The following is a 17,906-nucleotide window of genomic DNA, read 5'->3' as shown; positions in this document are numbered from 1 at the left end:
TGGATGATGATTGGTAAATATTCTGCTGCTGGGAAAGTTACAGATGGAAGGTTTTAGGGGTATAAAACTGCTGATTCCCCCTGCTGTGTGGACTGGGGAGTTCAGTGGTATTGTTCTTGTAGGATATTCAGAACTTCCTGCAGGCCGGGTCAGTATCAGGGTGCAGAGCTGTGATGTCATACTGACAGAACAAAACAAAGCTTAATGGGCTCATTACAACATATCATGAGACCAATATTTACATGTCACATAATGTAAGACTTGTGATACACTGTTGTAAATGCAATCCATAACAAAGCAAATCCTATTGTGCAACAGAGGTAACTGATATGTTGAATAATTTTTAGTACAAAGAGAATTATATAGTGTGAGTATCTCAAAATAATAATATAATGTTACTCTGAATATTATGAATAGGGATGAGCGAGCGAGTTTTTTAAACTCGATCTCGCAGCGAATTCAGCCGTTCTCACTTAGCGAAATTGGAAGCGAGAATGGCCGGTGTAAATCACTGAAGAAAAAAAAAAAAGATTGCAAGCTGTGCTGATCATTTAAAGCAGTGCCGTCTGCGTTCATTGATCAGCTAAGTGTGCGATCCCCGGCACCAGAGGTTAAATGGAGGGAAGTCTCCCCATTCAAAACCTCTAGTGCTCTCTGATTGGCTGAAAAAAGCTTTCCTCAGACAATCGGGGAACACTGGAGGTTTTGAATGGGGAGTCTTGTCCCCATTTAACCTCCAGTGCTGGGGATCTTCTCAATGAATGCGGCCGTGGCCACATTTATTGAGAACAGTGTGCGATCCCCGGTACTACAGGTTAATTACCTCTAGTGCCCCGGGATCGCAAACAGGAGGATTCCCAGGGAATCCTGTGAATCCTCTTGTTATAATTTCGAGGAAATTTTTGCCTAGTCCCTCATTTGCCTTTTCCTAGTCCCTCATTTGATACTGCTTTTTGTTGGTTGCTAAAGGTTGTAATGACCCTGAGTTTTTCTTCTGCGATCTTTGATTTGAGTAATTTAGGGCGTACAATAAAAGGTTTTATCTTATCTTTATTACCTTGATTTCCCTTTTAATTTGGCGTGGGAAAAGGTTACTATTGCACCCCTGTTCTAATTCCCCTAGATAGGGTGGCTATTTTGAGATTTTCAAGTTCTACAATGCACTTGCACCCCACTTTAGGGATCAGGCTGTAGTGTAAGGTCATGTCTCTAAGGGACCCCTAAATATTATGTTTGAGCTTACTGGTTGCCCTCCTATATTTTAACTTTCCCCCAAGGAGATCTGTGCTGTGAGGTGAATGCATTGTTATTGTGTTTTTATCCTAACCAGACCCTTCTCTGGGCATGGATTCTCTACATACATGGCCCCATATTTTCCCGCAACATTTAGTAGGACCTTTTATGAACCTCCAGTATATATCTTTAGGTACATGTGCACATTTTTCCAAACATGTAACAAAGAAAACTCCATAAAGAAAGAGTACCTATAATTTTGTTTACCTGCACCTGTCCGTTCAAGAGAAAATAGAGTTCAAGTTAGAGAAGTGGATAGTTGTGTGTAGGGATGAGCGAGCAAAATTTTTCATTTCGATCTTGCGGCAAATGGGGCCTTTCTCGACTGTAGAACAAGTAACCGAGAACAGCCTTGTGATTCCCCACGAGGTTGTGTTCTCGCCAAACTCTCAATGATGAACTCTCAATGGAGTTTCTCACGTGCTTCCAATCAGCTGTAACCACAAGTTCCCACGCTCCCCGGGCTGTAATTATCAACCCAGGGAGAGTGGGAACTGAACTCTCAATGGAGAAATACCCAAAAGAAAATGGTGCCGCAAGACTGAATAATGAGCACTGGAAAGCAGAGGGAAGCTGAGACAGTGTGGGACTCGCTGGGCTGGATTTGTGGATGGACAAAGTGAATTCTTTTTTTTTATTTTGCTAAAAAAAGTTCTTCTTTAACTAGATATAGCATCAGGGGGCACATCTTAAATTCGGCTAAATTTACAGTGGCAGAAAGGTTGTGTTTACCACGTCCTTCTTACCACCCAGCTACAGTTTTCCCCCACCCAAAGAAATTTTGTGGGGAGAACAGTGTTCTCATTATATTAGACTTTTTTCAGCCTGACTAACTATGTAACTGGAATTCCTGAGAATGTCCTATTTTTGATATGGCGATCCTTCCAATGACCCCAATGTATTTAAAAGCGGAGAAATCTTATCCATGTTTACCACCTGCTAGCAATCCCAGGTGCCCAGCGGTTAGTGCCTGCTAGCATTCCTAGGTGCCCAGCGGTTAGCGCCTGCTAGTAATGCCAGGTGCCCAGCAGTTAGCGCCTGCTAGCATTCCTAGGTGCCCAGGGGTTAGCGCCTGCTAGCATTCCTAGGTGCCCAGCGGTTAGCGCCTGCTAGTAATGCCAGGTGCCCAGCGGTTAGCGGTAGCTAGCAAATCCAGGTGCCCAGCTGTAGTCACTCGGGAGCGGTAAATCCCCAATTTTTACTGCTAATGTGAACTAAACCTAACGCGTCACATTACATTTGTTACACTACTACAGGTGACACTGGGAAGTTGGATGGAAATATACGGAAGCTGAACAGTTGTGGCAAAATACAAAAAGATGGAAAAATTGTACATACTTAAAACTGTACATACCTCTTTTTCCCTGGAAGCCTGTACACCAGTTGCTCTCAGCAAACTTTTACTACCTCCTATGGGGAATAAATATCCTCTGCTGACCTACATTCTAGCTCATCACTGGCCTCCTCAAGTCTCTCCTGAATTTCTCTCTTCTGGGTTATGGATTTCGTCCTTCATTCCTCTCTCCTCTAATGTCCCTGCTGCACTGATGAGGCCAACCAACATTTCTGCCCCAGTGTTTTGGGCTGTACACTGGTGTTTGGGGTAAGCAGGTCACACTGCCTAAACGGGGCACTGATCCAACAAGAAGGTTGGCACAGAGAACAGGGCAGGGGCTACGCGTTATGCCACCACTAATACCATTCACAGATATCAGAAAACATTCCTAGGACAGTAATTTGTAAAACCTTCAGCCTGAAGCAGCCAGAGGATTGATATTATTACAAAGCTAAATCAAAGATTTTATTCTGGATGTTGAGAATGATGTCACTGTAATAATTTTTGCCTCAGACATTTCTTCTCCAGTCTTAATTAATTGCAGATATTGTATATAAATGTCTGGAGATAATCCCCGTCCAGTGCAGAGGAAACACACCGCTGTCAGTGATTGTCTTCTGTAATGGAGAGATTTCTGATCCTCATTGTCCTCTCTGGGTTTCTGTCCATATCACAAGGAAAATTATTTTTTCATAAAACACATAAGGGTTTACCTGTGTGTCGCCTCTCCCCTATGTATCCTTTGTTTGAATATGAATATTACCAGAGAGGAGACGTCATCATCGGAGGGCTCTTTTCTGTATACACTTCTACTAACATGCTTCCAATGTTGGATGGTGTATGTACATTACCGTATGTTTGTTCACAGTAAGTATAATATTATCATTTTCTTGTAGGTTTACGTATTTCACTGCTATATTGCACCACCATATTCCTCACATTAGTTCTGTGTGCATAGAGTGTGTATGTATTTTCTGTCATTGTATGCATTTCTTCTTAATTCTTAAATTTCCTGCTCAACACAGAAATAAATGGACAGGTTTAGTTCCTTTCATTTGTCAGTCTTAACAATGATCCTATTTTCGCCATTTGATATGAAAAAAGTGGGTTTGTCAGAAATCCAGGGCCGTTCAGTGTTCTGTGTTCTTTGTCTGTGTTTGAGTTTCTTTAGCCCTCCCAGCCTCCCAATCCAAGAATACAAATGCCTTTATGACCCAAAGCATACTAGCACCCAGAAATTGTTTGACAAAGAGCTGGAGAGTTCTGAAGTGGCCAGCAATAAGTTCAGATCTAAATCCTTTAAGACACCTGTGGAGCAATCTAAAAACAGCAGTTGGGAGAAGGAACCCTTAAAATCTGAAAGATCTGGAGCAGCTGGCAAACAAAGAGTGGTCCAAAATTCCAGTAGAGAGATGCAAAAGTCTCATTGATTGTTACAGAAAGCTCTTCCAGTGCCAACAAAAGAAATAAACATGATAATACCAAAGCATTTGTAATTGCAACAATTTTCTGGGAAAAGTGGTACATTTTCTGACATAACTGCAAGGATGCCATTATATTTGGCCATGACTGTATGTGTATGTTTGGGTCATGTTTGTTTGCCAAAGTAATGTTTGTATGTTTGGTCTTGTTTGTGTATATACATATGAGTCATAAACAGCACACACACTGCTTAGGCAGCGTTGTAATCGGGGTGGTGAAGTTCTCAGGAAAAGAAATGTGATAACATTGTAGTGTAGGGAGCAGGAGCGGGATTCAGCATGTGTGTGCGGCTCTACGAGGTTGGAAGCATCCCACGCCCCAGCATGCTCATGGCTCTTTGATTCATTACTTTATGATACTTTTATATTTATGTAAATCTGAACTGCACACAATAGGCTTGATTTATTCAAGAAGATACTGAAGAAGATACACTTTTTTAGTGAACCTGAGTGACCCAGAAAACCTGGAATGGATCTGGTCCAGGATTCAGAACATAACCCGGGTTTACCGCTGAAAGTGTATCTTCTCCAGTGTGTAAGAGTTTAAATTATTCTGGCCCAATCACACAATATAGAGGATGGACCAATCAGAATAAGTACAGGAGAAATACAAAATTCACAGTGGGAAAATTCACCCAATTTTTTGTTCTCTCTTCCCCTCTCATTTTAAATAAAATAAAACTTATTTTATTTTAAATACAGTATATTCCTAAACACTGAACTATAAATATAACAGGACATAATCGGCTCTCGCATGATTCTATAAGATTACATCGTGATATGACTGTGTGTACATCAGTAAATCTTTTTTAAAATTCTTTGAATTTTAGGAAGACAATTTTTTTAAACCCCTCTAAATTTTCATGTTACAGAAAACATTACGAATTCTTAATTTTTTTTGCATTATTTAGTAAAGTAGCCAATCACAGCGAATTCTACATGTTGGAAATGAGCCTTATTTTTCTGACTTTGGAACATACACAATTCAGAAAAATCCAACTGACTTGAGCAGTACATGTGGCAGGTCTGGGGCTGTGTCTGATTGGCTTTGTGTTGCAATTCTTTGGATGCAGCGTTTTTTTTTTCAGCATTCAAACTGCTCTCACTGCAGATAAAGAAGCCGTCAGAATGAGCCCTAATAATCTTAATATTGATGTATGATTAAATGTTATGCTTTCCATTTTTTACAGGTTGGATAGAGCAGAATATGAATTCCTTATGGCATTTTTCTTTGCCATTGTTGAGATTAACAAGGACCCCAATCTCCTTCCCAACATTACTGTGGGCTATCACTTGTTTGACACGTGTGGGTATCATATCAAAGCAATAAATTCGGTTCTAAAGATTCTGACTGGTTATAAGGGGAGTGTTCCAAACTACTCTTGTATGGAAGGCACTCAAGTCCCTGGATTTGTGGGTGATGCCACGTTCGTACCAACAATTGCTGTGGCTGAGCTTTTGAATATTTATCAGTACACACAGGTAGATTGTCTACTCTGAAACTGTCAAGATTTAGGGTCTGATAAAAGCAAATTAGGTCTCAGATATCAAATGTAAGTATAAAATATTTCTGCCGGTGTTACCGTCAGTGTCAAAGGTGAACTGTACAAACACAGCAGAACATCTCAATACAGAACTTTACACAAATCTAGAGTTTCCTCTATTTATGGAGGATTTTGACCCATAAAACATTGTGTGAATTGAGAATGAAGCTATAAGGTAAAACTAAACAATAATCAGTAATGTGACTCCAAACTCAAAAGTTAGACTTCAGGTATGTACAATATTTGGTACAAATGTGGCTGGTGTCAGGGCAATACATGGCAACAAATAGAGACAATGCAGGTTGTAACTTGCACTATGAATTCGAGTGTATTATCTGAGGGACAATAGCCATAAATGATGTCCAGTGGCTGGACAGTGCAGCTTCAGAGGACAGTGGGAACATCTTCTACCAAAAAGGTACCTGTCCTCCACTATGTAGGAAAGAGAAGGTAGCAGAAAAAAATTTAATGTAGAATCCTTGGGCTTCCCGCCCTCCCTCAGTAAGGACTTACCTTCAATGACCTGACAAAAAAACATTCAACGTGAAAAAGGGTAATAAGGTATAATCTTCTTATGTAATGTTTTTCAGATTAGCCATCGAGTCACCGACCCTTTCCTGAATGACCGAGAGAAGTTCCCAAACTTTTACCGCACCATCCCAAGTAGTTGGGTTTGGTATGAGATAGTTATAAAATTTCTGAAAAAGTTTAGATGGAATTGGGTTGGAATCATCACATCAAGTGATGGCACCGGGGAAACAGAACTGAGGAAGCTGAGAAAAGAGATGACCAGACATGGAATCTGTATAGAATTTGTCATCTACCTGACTGACAATGAGGACATTAACAGAAAGAAAGCGCTGATTATAGAAAAGTCAACAACTGATGTTGTCATTGTATGCGGCCATTTTGTATATCAATATATAGCGTTGTTTGAGGAATCAAAAGTTCTCAGACAAAATAAGACATTAATTCTCAATCAATCATGGAATGTCATGGGAAGTCCAGTAATCAGCCTGAAGCAAACATGTAACTGCAGCATAATAGCAATGCACCCTCCCAACAACATTCCTGGATTAGATGCTTATATGTATAATGCCCATCCATCCAAACGGCCAACTGATCCACTGCTGGAAGATATTTGGTTGGCAATGTTTAATTGTGCTTCTTCAAATGAGTATAAAACTGATCTCTTTAGATCATATAATTTTGTCCCTAATGTAACCTGCACTGGGACAGAGCCGCTCGTATATCACTTTAGTAACAAGTATGATCCAAGGTTTTATTTCATCTACACGGCAGTATACGCTCTGGCTGATGCTTTACACAGTACGAAGCTGAGCAGAAATAAATCTGAAAATTATGGTTTAAGAAAACAAGTAAGTTAATGTCTTGAATAGTTTTGGTCTGTAATATATTCTAGTTGGAAAAAAAAAATATTTTGTGCAAATGGCATGAAAATTGTCTGCAATCCAGTAACATCACAGGGGGTGAACAATCTCGAATACCACTACCATACTTTTGTACTATGTTCATTCTTGCACCCTTCAGGATATCACCTTCTGTTCCCACTCCCACTGTAACAAAATGCACTTCTGCAACCATTGCACAGACTGATCTTCTGCAATCATGTCCACTGCATCGTACTACATCTTCTGCCAATAACACTGGGGAACAATTTTGAACAAATTTTTTTGTTGAACTAAATTTTTAAGGTTTTTTTTTACACTAAATTAGATATGCTGATTCTGAAAGTGCATTTAGTTTTCTTCTATCACGACAGTTTTTTTCTCTACGGCTTATATTATTGTGATTACTGTAGTGTGGATTTCTATAGGCTATTCATTTACACGCAAGTCAGTGTGGTCAGAGGTTGTGTGCTGCTCTACGTAGTGAATAAGCAAAATCTATATTTATACTTACGTATTTCCTTTCATTCAGATCATGTCTGGCTCTGCTGTTTCTTGTGGTAAGTGCCTAAACAACCCTGATTTATTTTGGTATATCTGTGGCAGTTTCACCATTCCCGAACAACAGCACATTTGTGGAGCAAGCCTATTTGTCATATTTCAAAGGTAAACTTGGCGATCAAGATAAGTCTTGGGGCCCTTAAAAGGTGTGCAGTGTGTGGAGGGTTTACAGATGCGGACAAGAGGACACGTGATAAGATGTGATTTGTGATACCTATGGTTTGGTGAGAGCCAGGAGATCATTTCAGTGACTGTTACTTTTGTATAGTGAAAACTTCAGGATATAACAAGAAAAATAAATGTAACATAGAGTATCCTAGTCTACCATCTGCTATACGCCCAGCGGCTCATTCAGATGAAATCCCAGTGCCGGTTTTCATTTCACTTCCCTCTCCTGAAGAACATGATTATGTTGATGAGCTACGTGACAACAATGATGAAGAGTTTGAAATTGAAGAGAACTGTGTAAAGTATTTGATCAGCATGAGTTGAGTGATTTGGGACTATCGAAGAAAGCTTCAGAACTCCTAGCATCAAGACTGCATGAGAAAATTTTACTTGAAAAAGAAACAAAGGTATCATACTTTCGAACCAGAGACATTGGATTTCTGTAGTACTTTAGAACTGACAGTGGCTTTGTGTATTGCCATAACATACCTGGTTTAATGGAGGTATTGGAAATTCCAATCTATAACCCAACTCAATGGTGACTATTCATCCATAGCTCAAAGCGGAGCTTAAAGTGTGTCCTCCTTCACAATGGCAATGTATTTGGGTCAGTCCCAATTTGCCATTCAGTTACTCTTTGTGAAGAATATGCAGACAAAGAGACTCATTGAGTTTTTGCAATATCACCAACACAATTAGGTCATCTGTGTTGACTTTAAAATGATATGCTTCCTTCTTGGTCAGCAACGTGGATACACCAAGTATCCCTGTTATCTGTGCATGTGGGACAGCAGAGCTCGTGCGAGGCTGGAGTAAAAACACTTTCCATAGTGAAGCTGGGTGATCCACCAAACCCAGAATAGATTTCTTAAAAGTCATTTGTTAGTAAATGTTTTCAATCCTGAACCAGATCTTTTCCAGGTTTGATGAATCACCCAGCTTCATTGATAAAAGTGTATCCTCTCCAGTCTTTGAGAGCTTTAATAAATCAGGCCCATTGGGTGGAAAGGAATTGGCCTCCCAAGATCTGACCTGAAACCAGGTGATCGAAACATTCTACATGAGCCACTTGTTGATAGAAAGAATATTATGTTCCCGGTCCTGCACATGAAACTGGGTCTGATGAAGCAATTCGTTAAAGCTTTGCCAACTGAAGGAGACTTTTTCAAGTACCTTATTTTGGCATTTCCTAGCCTGTCATTTGAAAAAATAAAGGCCGGTGTGTTTGATGATCCACAGATTCGGCAGTTCATCAAGGAAGAACATTTCATCAGGACAATGTCAAAAGTCAAAAAGAATGCTTGGTTATCATTCAAAGCCATTGTCAAGGACTTTCTTGGAAACACACGAGCAAATAATTACACAGAAATTGTCCAGAAACTCTTGGGAAGATACAAAATGTTTGGTTGCAATATGAGCATCAAGGTGCATTTTCTGCATAGCCATCCTTCTAACTTCCCGGAAAACCTTGGTGCAGTCAGTGATGAGCAAGGTGAACGATTCCACCAAGATTTGAAGGTCATGGAAGGACAGTATCAGGGTAGATGGGATGTACATATGATGGCTGACTATTGTTGGAGCACCCGGCGGGATTGTCCTAACACTGAACACTCCAGGAAAAGCTATAAGTGTAAGGTTTTAACCTTAACCGCTTACCCGATTAATTTTCAAGTGTTTTACTGTCAGAGTAACAGGAAATCCTTTGTATGCACAAAATAAATTTAAATAAACAATACATTCATGTTAATATTTCATTATTTTTTCATTGTATGGAAAATTTGTATGTTTTTTTACAAAATGTAGGGTACCTTGTATCGTAAAAACTGGATGTGATAGCAAAAAACTGGGGTCATTTCTGGATTCACCACTCAAAAAAGAGTAAAAAACAAGTGTAAGATCTAACCCAACAAAAATGAGTTCCCTAGTGTAAGCTTTGCACACTGTTCTCTAATGTGCCCACCAGCACTGCGGAAATGTAATCTAAAGCGTCCAGAGCTGATGTGGCCAGTGGCCTACTACACCCACTGCATCAATGCGTACTTCTGCATTTACCAACACTGCACTGATGCCCTTTACCAGCCCTTGAACAACATGCTCTTCCTGATGCATTATGTTCAATGAGTGCGCATAACTTAGTTAAATATCATAAAATAACTATTTTCACACATCATTATTGTTCTAATGTATATGTTATGTGTATACTATTAATGGATGTGACAAATGTAATCTGATTTATAATAAATTTATTTTTTTTGTAAAAGCTGTGCAGATACATGTGGACGGTTTACTACAAAAGCCTCGCTGAGGAGACCATCGACCTCAATGAGAGAGGAGAATTGTCCATTGTGCTTTTATTTGGAAACATGGTTTATTTTGATTTTAGAGGTTTGGATCCCTTTGTGTTCTATTATAAACACAGTAGTATATTGGAAGCAAGCACAATAGAAGATATTCCAGTAAAGCTCTTTTGGAAACAGGACAAAGTGAGAGATTTCAATTGTTTGTGTGTGAAGTATCACATCCCAAATCTATCCTAGTGATGGTTTAACAACAGAAAAGACTGTGCCTTATACCACCCAGAACAGGGAGCTTCTGTATGAAGCAAAAGTTCACTAAAAATTATAGGTGTCCTTAGGAAATTTGAGCCTACCTTTACTGTAATCTAGCATCAGAAGATCTGTTCTCTTTAATATTTGCAGAAAGTTGGGAGGCATGCATAAGGGAAAGAATTATGAAAGGCATGCATTATGGAAGAAAGTAGATTGGACAGTGCTGATCAAATGTCTTGATTGAAACCAGAATGCTCCAACTGTAGCAAGATTCCACCTAATAATAATACATTTTCAGATTCCCCAAGCTCGGTGCAATGACCCGTGTCTTCCGGGATCCCGAAAAGTTTCAACTGGAGAAATTCATGTTTGCTGTTACCGATGTGTAATATGTTCTGAAGGGGAAGTCTCCAACGTAATAGGTAAATATTAAATATTCATATTGTTAGGATTAAAAAAGAATGCATGATCCTAAAGTTTAAACAAAAAACTCCTAATAAATGAATAACACCTATCAGCATCAAAGCTCTAAAACTGTAAATGGCCCCGTTGTCTACATGAAAAGAGTTTGTGGTAGTTGTAGTGCGTAGTGGGATTGTAGTGGGATCTAACCAATACATAGACTCTATCTCTGTCTCCCTGATAAAGAAGACAGCAAATCACTTGGTGACAGAAACATTTTAAAAATACCTTAGTTTTTATATAATCCTCTATTGCTATTAACGATTTACATCAGCCTTTCTTTTTCGCCCTGAATAATTGCTAAAAAAAAATATTGGTGGTCAGTGGGGAAAGAAGATTCCTCAATCGCAGTGGGGGCTAGAATACCTTACCAATACAATACCAGAACTATGGAGGCATGCTCAGAAGAGAAGTCCATCATCCACTGTTCAAGAAAACCCTATCTGCATATGGCTGAGAATAGATTCATTAGATCCTTCCAAATCACCCTCCCTATTTCTACTTGATAAGCGGCTCTCCTGGCTCCCAAGGGAAGCAGTAACATTTAGGTCTGCCATATGGCTCAGTCAACACAGCAAATTTGTTAGGAGCTCCAACACGGCAGGATTGTTTTCTGAGTAGTCTTTTAGGTAAAGTTACTCACTGCCCTACCTGAATATCCCGCCTAATCCCCTACGTAAGAAGGACCCCTACATGATTGCCAGTTTCTATCAGTATTACAATCTGCTTCCCCAGCAACATAAGTTCACATCTATGACAGGGGTATTCACTCTAGTGATTGTGACATATTGGGCATGATTTATTCAGGCTCTCCAACACTGGAGAAGATAGACTATAAAGCGAGAACTTGGAATAAAATACTTTAAAAAATAAATAGTAAATTAGCAAGTAGACCAGATCTAGATCCAGAAGTTTTGGAGAGATTTGATAAATCAGTTCCACTGGATTCAAAAAGCACATTTTGATATTTTCAAGTATGTTTTTTTTTAATGTCTATTAAAAAGATTAGGTTAGACTATTAATTAAAAATTTACCTTATACCAGTCAAAGTGATGCATTTATTCAGTTTTATAATTGTAGAAAATGAATTTTGTGCTATTCTCCTATAGACAGTGATATCTGCTACAAATGTCCTGATGACCAGTGGCCAGATGAGAGAAAAGTGAAATGTATTCCCAAAACATATGAATATTTGTCCTATGACATGGACATCATGACTCAGGCATTTTATATTATTGTTACATTTTGTTCCGCTGTAACTGTCTTTATAATGACATTATTTATTATATTCCGGGACACTCCAATAGTGAAAGCCAATAACCAGAATGTGAGTTTCATCCTCCTGACCTCCATCTTGCTGAGCTTCCTCTGTGTCTTCCTGTTCCTTGGTCGTCCTGTGGATATAACCTGCATGCTGAGACAAATATTATATGGGATCTTCTTCTCCATCGCTGTGTCTTCTGTTCTGGCCAAGACTATCACAGTCTGCATTGCCTTCAAAGCCTCCAAACCTGGCAGTGTATGGAGGAAGTGGGTGGGAGAGAAGATTTCTAATTCTGTTGTCCTAATCACTTCCTTTGTCCAGGTTCTGATCTGTGTTATTTGGCTATCAGTGTCCCCTCCCTACCAAGAGTATGACTTGCACTTCTCTCCTGGGAAGATTGTCATTCAGTGTAATGAGGGGTCAGTTATCGGGTTCTACTCCATGTTGGGTTATATGGGGTTTCTGGCAGCTGTGAGTTTTGTTCTGGCTTTCATGGTGAGGACATTACCGGACAGTTTTAATGAGGCCAAGTACATCACCTTCAGCATGCTGGTGTTCTGCAGTGTGTGGATTGCCATGATCCCGGCCTATCTGAGCACCAGAGGGAAATACATGGTGGCTGTAGAGATATTCGCCATATTGGCCTCCAGTGCTGGGTTATTAGGCTGTATATTCTTCCCTAAATGTTACATAATTATCATAAAACCTGAGAGAAATACAAGAAAATTTATACTTAACAAGATCAGATTATAATTACCTTTCAATTTTTGTTTCATAGAGTTTTGTTGACTTGTGCAGAACATTTTGTGAATAAACTTACTATGAATGTGATGTGACCTAAATCATTTCTGGGGTAACAACAAAGATAAAAACAACATTTAATAATCTAATAAACAACTCCTGTAGTCTTAGAAAGCCTATGAGGTCCTAGAAGCTGAAAGTATGCCCAATCCCTTGTTGGCACTAACCTCCTTACCCTCCATTCATCCATCTAATATCACAAAGTCAGTGAATGAGTAAAGGTAGAAGGCACACAGTGGTGGTTACTTCTGGATGGTGTAATTGTTCACAAGAACATCATCTGATGTATCCGATCTCTTTGCTTCTTGAAGGGCATTGCCACATTGTTCATTCCACTTCCATTTTTTGCCCTTGTGTAGTTAGTGGTTTTAAGAACGTAGAACCATTGCCTGATTTGGCACAATATGACTAATCTAGAAATTCCAGAACGGATCTCAGCTGGGGATCTTTAGGTTGCAGATCCAGTAAAACTGCTTACATTTTCTCTGGAGACGTACGCAGTCCGTATACATCAATAACATGTCCACAATATTGTATAGAATATGAAATAATTGCACACTTTGCATTGTTAGCTCACCGGACATATTTTCCTAAGTCAATAGATATTTCTCAGTGTGCAGCACAAGGTTATTGGTGACTTTTAACAAATGTATACAGAACCATCCTGTTGTATGATAGGAAGAATAGGTATCCTCCATGTACTCCAGGAAATTCTCCCATTTGTTTCTTGGTGATCTAGTTCAGCGTCCACGTCTTGGTGAATACTGTATGGCCCCGGATGAGCTTCATGAAATTCAGGTTGCTAATTGTCCTGGAGGTGTATCTTAGCTTTGATATGTTTTAGGGGTTCCTGAAACTTGCTTATGATGCTTGAGAACTCACAAGTGTTATTGCTGCACAGTATCAGGTGATAAAGAGTGAAGCATCTTAATAGATTTGCACTCAGTTTGTATTTTATTCACCCATTTCTGGCCCCACTCTCCAGTATTCATTGTAAGGATTCACTTGGTTTCCTGGAGTGTCAGAGCTCTTTATACAGTTTTATACATTCTGAGTTTGTCATTACTGAGACTTCTGATCACTCCATGTTAACAGGTATTCCTGATATTTGTGATATATATACTGACCGGGTCTGACACATCTTGGTTACCAACACAGTCATGATCAAGGTCATGGATCGTAAAAAAGATTCTTATAATCCAGAAATACTTTTGCTGGAAATTTAGAACACTGCTTGAATATGACCATTCCCATTGCATTTCCTGCAATAAGTCTTTATATTGGCACAATTGCATTATTTCGATTATCTGTAACAAGATCCTGATTTGTGACTTTTACTGTGACCATGCTGGATTTATGGATATCTGTAGCCTCTGTATGCACCATGTCAGCTTTACTGCTGTTCTGTAGTTCCAGAGAGTCCCTAGCAGCATCCATTGCTTCTGCAATTTCCATGGCTGGCTTAGAAGTAATGTTATCTTCTGTCAGCAACCTTTTTGTAAAACCCACAAACAAATCTGTCATTGAAATCACACTGCTCTGCTGGTTTCTGTAACTCTGCTGCAAGCACAGAAACTCATTCTCTTGTTGGCTTCTTCTGTGAAAATGGATTTTTCCAGCTATGACAAAGGCTTTGGTGACAGGTGCTCTTGTTCAATGTGTACTATTACTTCTCTGTTAGGCTACACACCAGGCTGTCTGTCTTCTCCCCCATTACCCTGAGCCCCCATGTTTTATTTGGGGGTGTCAGTAACATTAAAATACTGCCCCATTCTCTCTATGTAAGTACTCCAGTCTTCCATAGAGCTGGGATATGCCTCCATTTCCCCAATGTACCCCCCATGTTTCCAGATCACACTCAAACACAAACTTATAGTTTTAGGTTTCTTTCCTTTGTCGTCATTTTCCAAGCAGATAACAGCTTAAATCTTTTCATGGGAATATCTCATCCTCATCGCCAATGTTATATCTGTTACTTCCTGACAAGGAAATAAGGAAGAAAACCCTTCACAACTTTATGGCTGGGAGACAACAAGGAAACAAGATGTACTGATAACAGGAAGGACTGAGACACACAAAACATAAAATAGTGCCCCTGCTGGTCAACTCCAAAACAGCAGGCAACATCCAACATACATTATTCTAGTATACAACAACCCTCATCATAACACTAATGTTCCTGAATGATTTATGTATTTGGAGAGAAAATGACCCCCCAAAAAGTCTACTTTCCTCATATAGGGTCTGGGTGGACATATACAATTACCTGACAGGCTGCCGGCACCAAGCATGAAACATCAGCGGAATGTTCCAGCTAAGTTTCTGATTGACCAAATATGAGCAGTGACACTATGCCTAACTACATTTCCAGAAATTATTATTAGAAAATACAACTCACTGCTATGTGCGGGGGAGGAGGAGATTTATGTTGGCAAAGCATAGGAATTGCAGGTGATCCAGCCCACTGGGAATGCCACCCTAATAATTTGGTTGGTGGTGCAGCCAGGGGGGTGCAGTAGGGGATCTTATTTCTGGATGGAAAATACTGAGCTTTAACCCTTAACCCTAGTTCAAAATAAAGACCTGCCCTTTTCTGAATAGTTTTGATATGCCCAGCTTCACTCCTTCGTAAGTTCCAAAATGTCCCATGGTCAACCTCCATACTGCAAAACGGCATTCAAGGCCAGGCAGATCTCGATTCTTTATTCATCATTGTTATCCCCCTTCAAACTCCCATATATGAAGGCCTGGGAAAGGGATATGCAGCAATCATGGAATTTGGAGAAGTGGACTGAGGAGGCCCATACCACTTAATGTTGGTCTGGTCAAACTGAATTACTAAGTATTATTATGATGGTACCTGGTCTCAATTAAGATTGCTCAGTGCTTCCCGGGTTCCCCCACCCTCTGTTTCAAGGGTTCCTCCGTCCTCTTTTTTAGGGGTTCCTTCGCCCTCTGTTTCAGGGGTTGCGGGGGATATGGAGTATGTCTAGTGGTCGTGTCGGTGGCACAGGAATATTGGGGGAAGGTGTTTGACCTTATTACCCAGGTGCTACAAACACCCTTATCTCCTAGTCTGGGGAGCGCTCTCTTGAGCAAAATTGATATACCTATGCCGAAAAATGCTTTGCTGGAAATTCTGTAACACTGGCAGGGGCTTGGAAATCACCTTCAATACCGATGGCTTAGGTAATGGCTAAGCTAAACTGGGTATTGGTGAATGACAGTCTCAGGTGCACCCTCAAGTATACTCCACATGCCTTTGAACTTACCTGGGATCCAAGGATTGAACATGGTCCTCAGCTCAGTCCACTTGTGGACACCCTTCCCTCCCCATTTGTCCCTTTCTTTCAATTTCTTTTCTGTTAAAAAGATATGCATTGACTCACATAGGTCCAACTTAAGTTTTAGATGTATGATTATACAATGTACGTTGATAGGTCACTTTGTATCCTGCTGTATTCCCTATGCACTTACTATACCCACATTCTGTTTTTTATATTCTTTATGTTATATATGCTTTTTTCTGAATAAAAATGTATTGAAATAAAAAAATACCAACAAATAAAAGACCCCCCACCCACATACCCAGTCAGGACAAACCTAAATAAGTAAATGCTAATGGTGACCCCTTCAGTCACCCCTCCACAGAACCTTCTATGTCACATCTGGGGGAGGGACATCGCTGACTCTAAGATCCAAGATGGCGGCACCCACCAGTCTCAGGGCTTTGAATGGCAAAATAAATAAATGCTGATATATCATGGAAACAGATTTAGTAAAATGATTAGTGTGATGACAGAGTCTTAATAAAATTATAATTAATAAACAGGAATTAAATTGCGACAACATATTATGCAGCGCTGTACATCGAATTGGGGTTGCAAATGACAGACTAATACAGACAGTGACACAGGAGTACAGGACCCTACCCTGAAGAGCTTACAATCTAGGAGAAGCTGTGGCACTCTTCTCCATCAGGGCAGACAAAGTTGCTGATGCACTGCTGGCAATCTTCACCCGAGTGGGATTTCTAAGGCCCACAGTTCATTTCTGGCCTTACTAAAATACAGGTTGTCATGTTTGGGAACTGCTGGTTACTACTAAAAGTTTGTACTCCGTTATAGCCTTCTGGCCAAGCCCCTGACCGACCAAACTTAAAAGAAAAAGCCCAGAACCATGAAATGCACACCGGAGTGTGAGGAACCCTTCCAGCGTTTCAAGAAAACATCTGCCAGTGCTCCTGTTCTTCAAGCCCCAGATTCGACCCGTCGGTTTTAAGTACAAACCCATCCATCCTCATATGGCTTAGGTGCAGTACTAAGCCAGGTGGATCATGTGGGAGATGAGCATCCAATCTCGTACCATTGAAAAGGAGTGCCTTGCGATTGTGTTGGCCCTGCAGAAGCTGCAGCCATACTTGTATGGCCGGAGATCCACAATCATCACTGCTGCGTCCCATGCTCTCCCCTATGGGGTGGGAAGTGTGATATTGGGGATAACAATAATTCCTGATCTCCCAATAAATGTAAAGGTCTTTGGTCTTTGTTTGAAAATATATCAGACCAGGCTCATAAATTTCCCCCTATGGGATATTTCTGTATCTGACAACCAGCATCCTTCCAGACCCCAAACAGCCATTGTAAAAGTTGGGGTTTTGTGTCCCAGGGGTCATAAAACTCAGATAATGCTAGTAGAGTGACCTCTGATTGAACTCTGAGATGTATTCTGAAACCCATTTATTATATAATATATTATGAGACCACTAACTATTCTCCTAGACCTCAGGGAAGCCCGGAAACCATATTTAGCCTGGTATGGTGAACTAAAAGTCCCAGACATGCCTAGTTTAGTGAACTCTGTGAACTCCTTATTTTGTGGTGATTAATAATCTGGGGGTTTGTATTTCATAAAACCTGTACTTATAAAATTAATAACAATGGCTAGAACAAGGGTATTTTGTAATTGTCAACAAGCATCATACTCCATGTGGACACAGCCCCTCAGACAGCCCCCATCCTGCCATTATTGGATGGTC

At 40.1% G+C, this 17,906-nt stretch overlaps 1 protein-coding gene across 3 annotated transcripts; it reads left to right on the top strand.

The window, feature by feature from the left end:
• The first annotated feature begins 657 nt into the window (after positions 1–657).
• Positions 658–12,898, top strand: LOC140327365 (vomeronasal type-2 receptor 26-like). Of its 3 annotated transcripts, none has more exons than XM_072406755.1 (4): positions 658–5,416; positions 10,054–10,177; positions 10,640–10,763; positions 11,913–12,898. In XM_072406755.1, the coding sequence occupies exons 2-4, from the start codon at positions 10,115–10,117 to the stop codon at positions 12,818–12,820; spliced, it is 1,095 nt and encodes a 364-aa protein (XP_072262856.1). In that variant the 5' UTR covers positions 658–5,416; positions 10,054–10,114; the 3' UTR covers positions 12,821–12,898. The 3 variants fall into 3 exon arrangements, with proteins under 3 accessions (XP_072262856.1, XP_072262855.1, XP_072262854.1); XM_072406754.1 differs by having other exon boundaries at positions 659–5,416; positions 6,245–10,177; XM_072406753.1 differs by lacking the exon at positions 658–5,416 and having other exon boundaries at positions 5,613–10,177.
• The last annotated feature ends 5,008 nt before the right edge of the window (positions 12,899–17,906 follow it).

This window comes from Pyxicephalus adspersus, chromosome 3 (assembly GCF_032062135.1).
Source record: "Pyxicephalus adspersus chromosome 3, UCB_Pads_2.0, whole genome shotgun sequence".
In the NCBI taxonomy this organism is placed as follows: domain Eukaryota; kingdom Metazoa; phylum Chordata; class Amphibia; order Anura; family Pyxicephalidae; genus Pyxicephalus; species Pyxicephalus adspersus.
The sequence above is the reverse complement of the archived record's forward strand: the minus strand, read 5'-3'. Positions and strand labels throughout refer to the sequence as shown.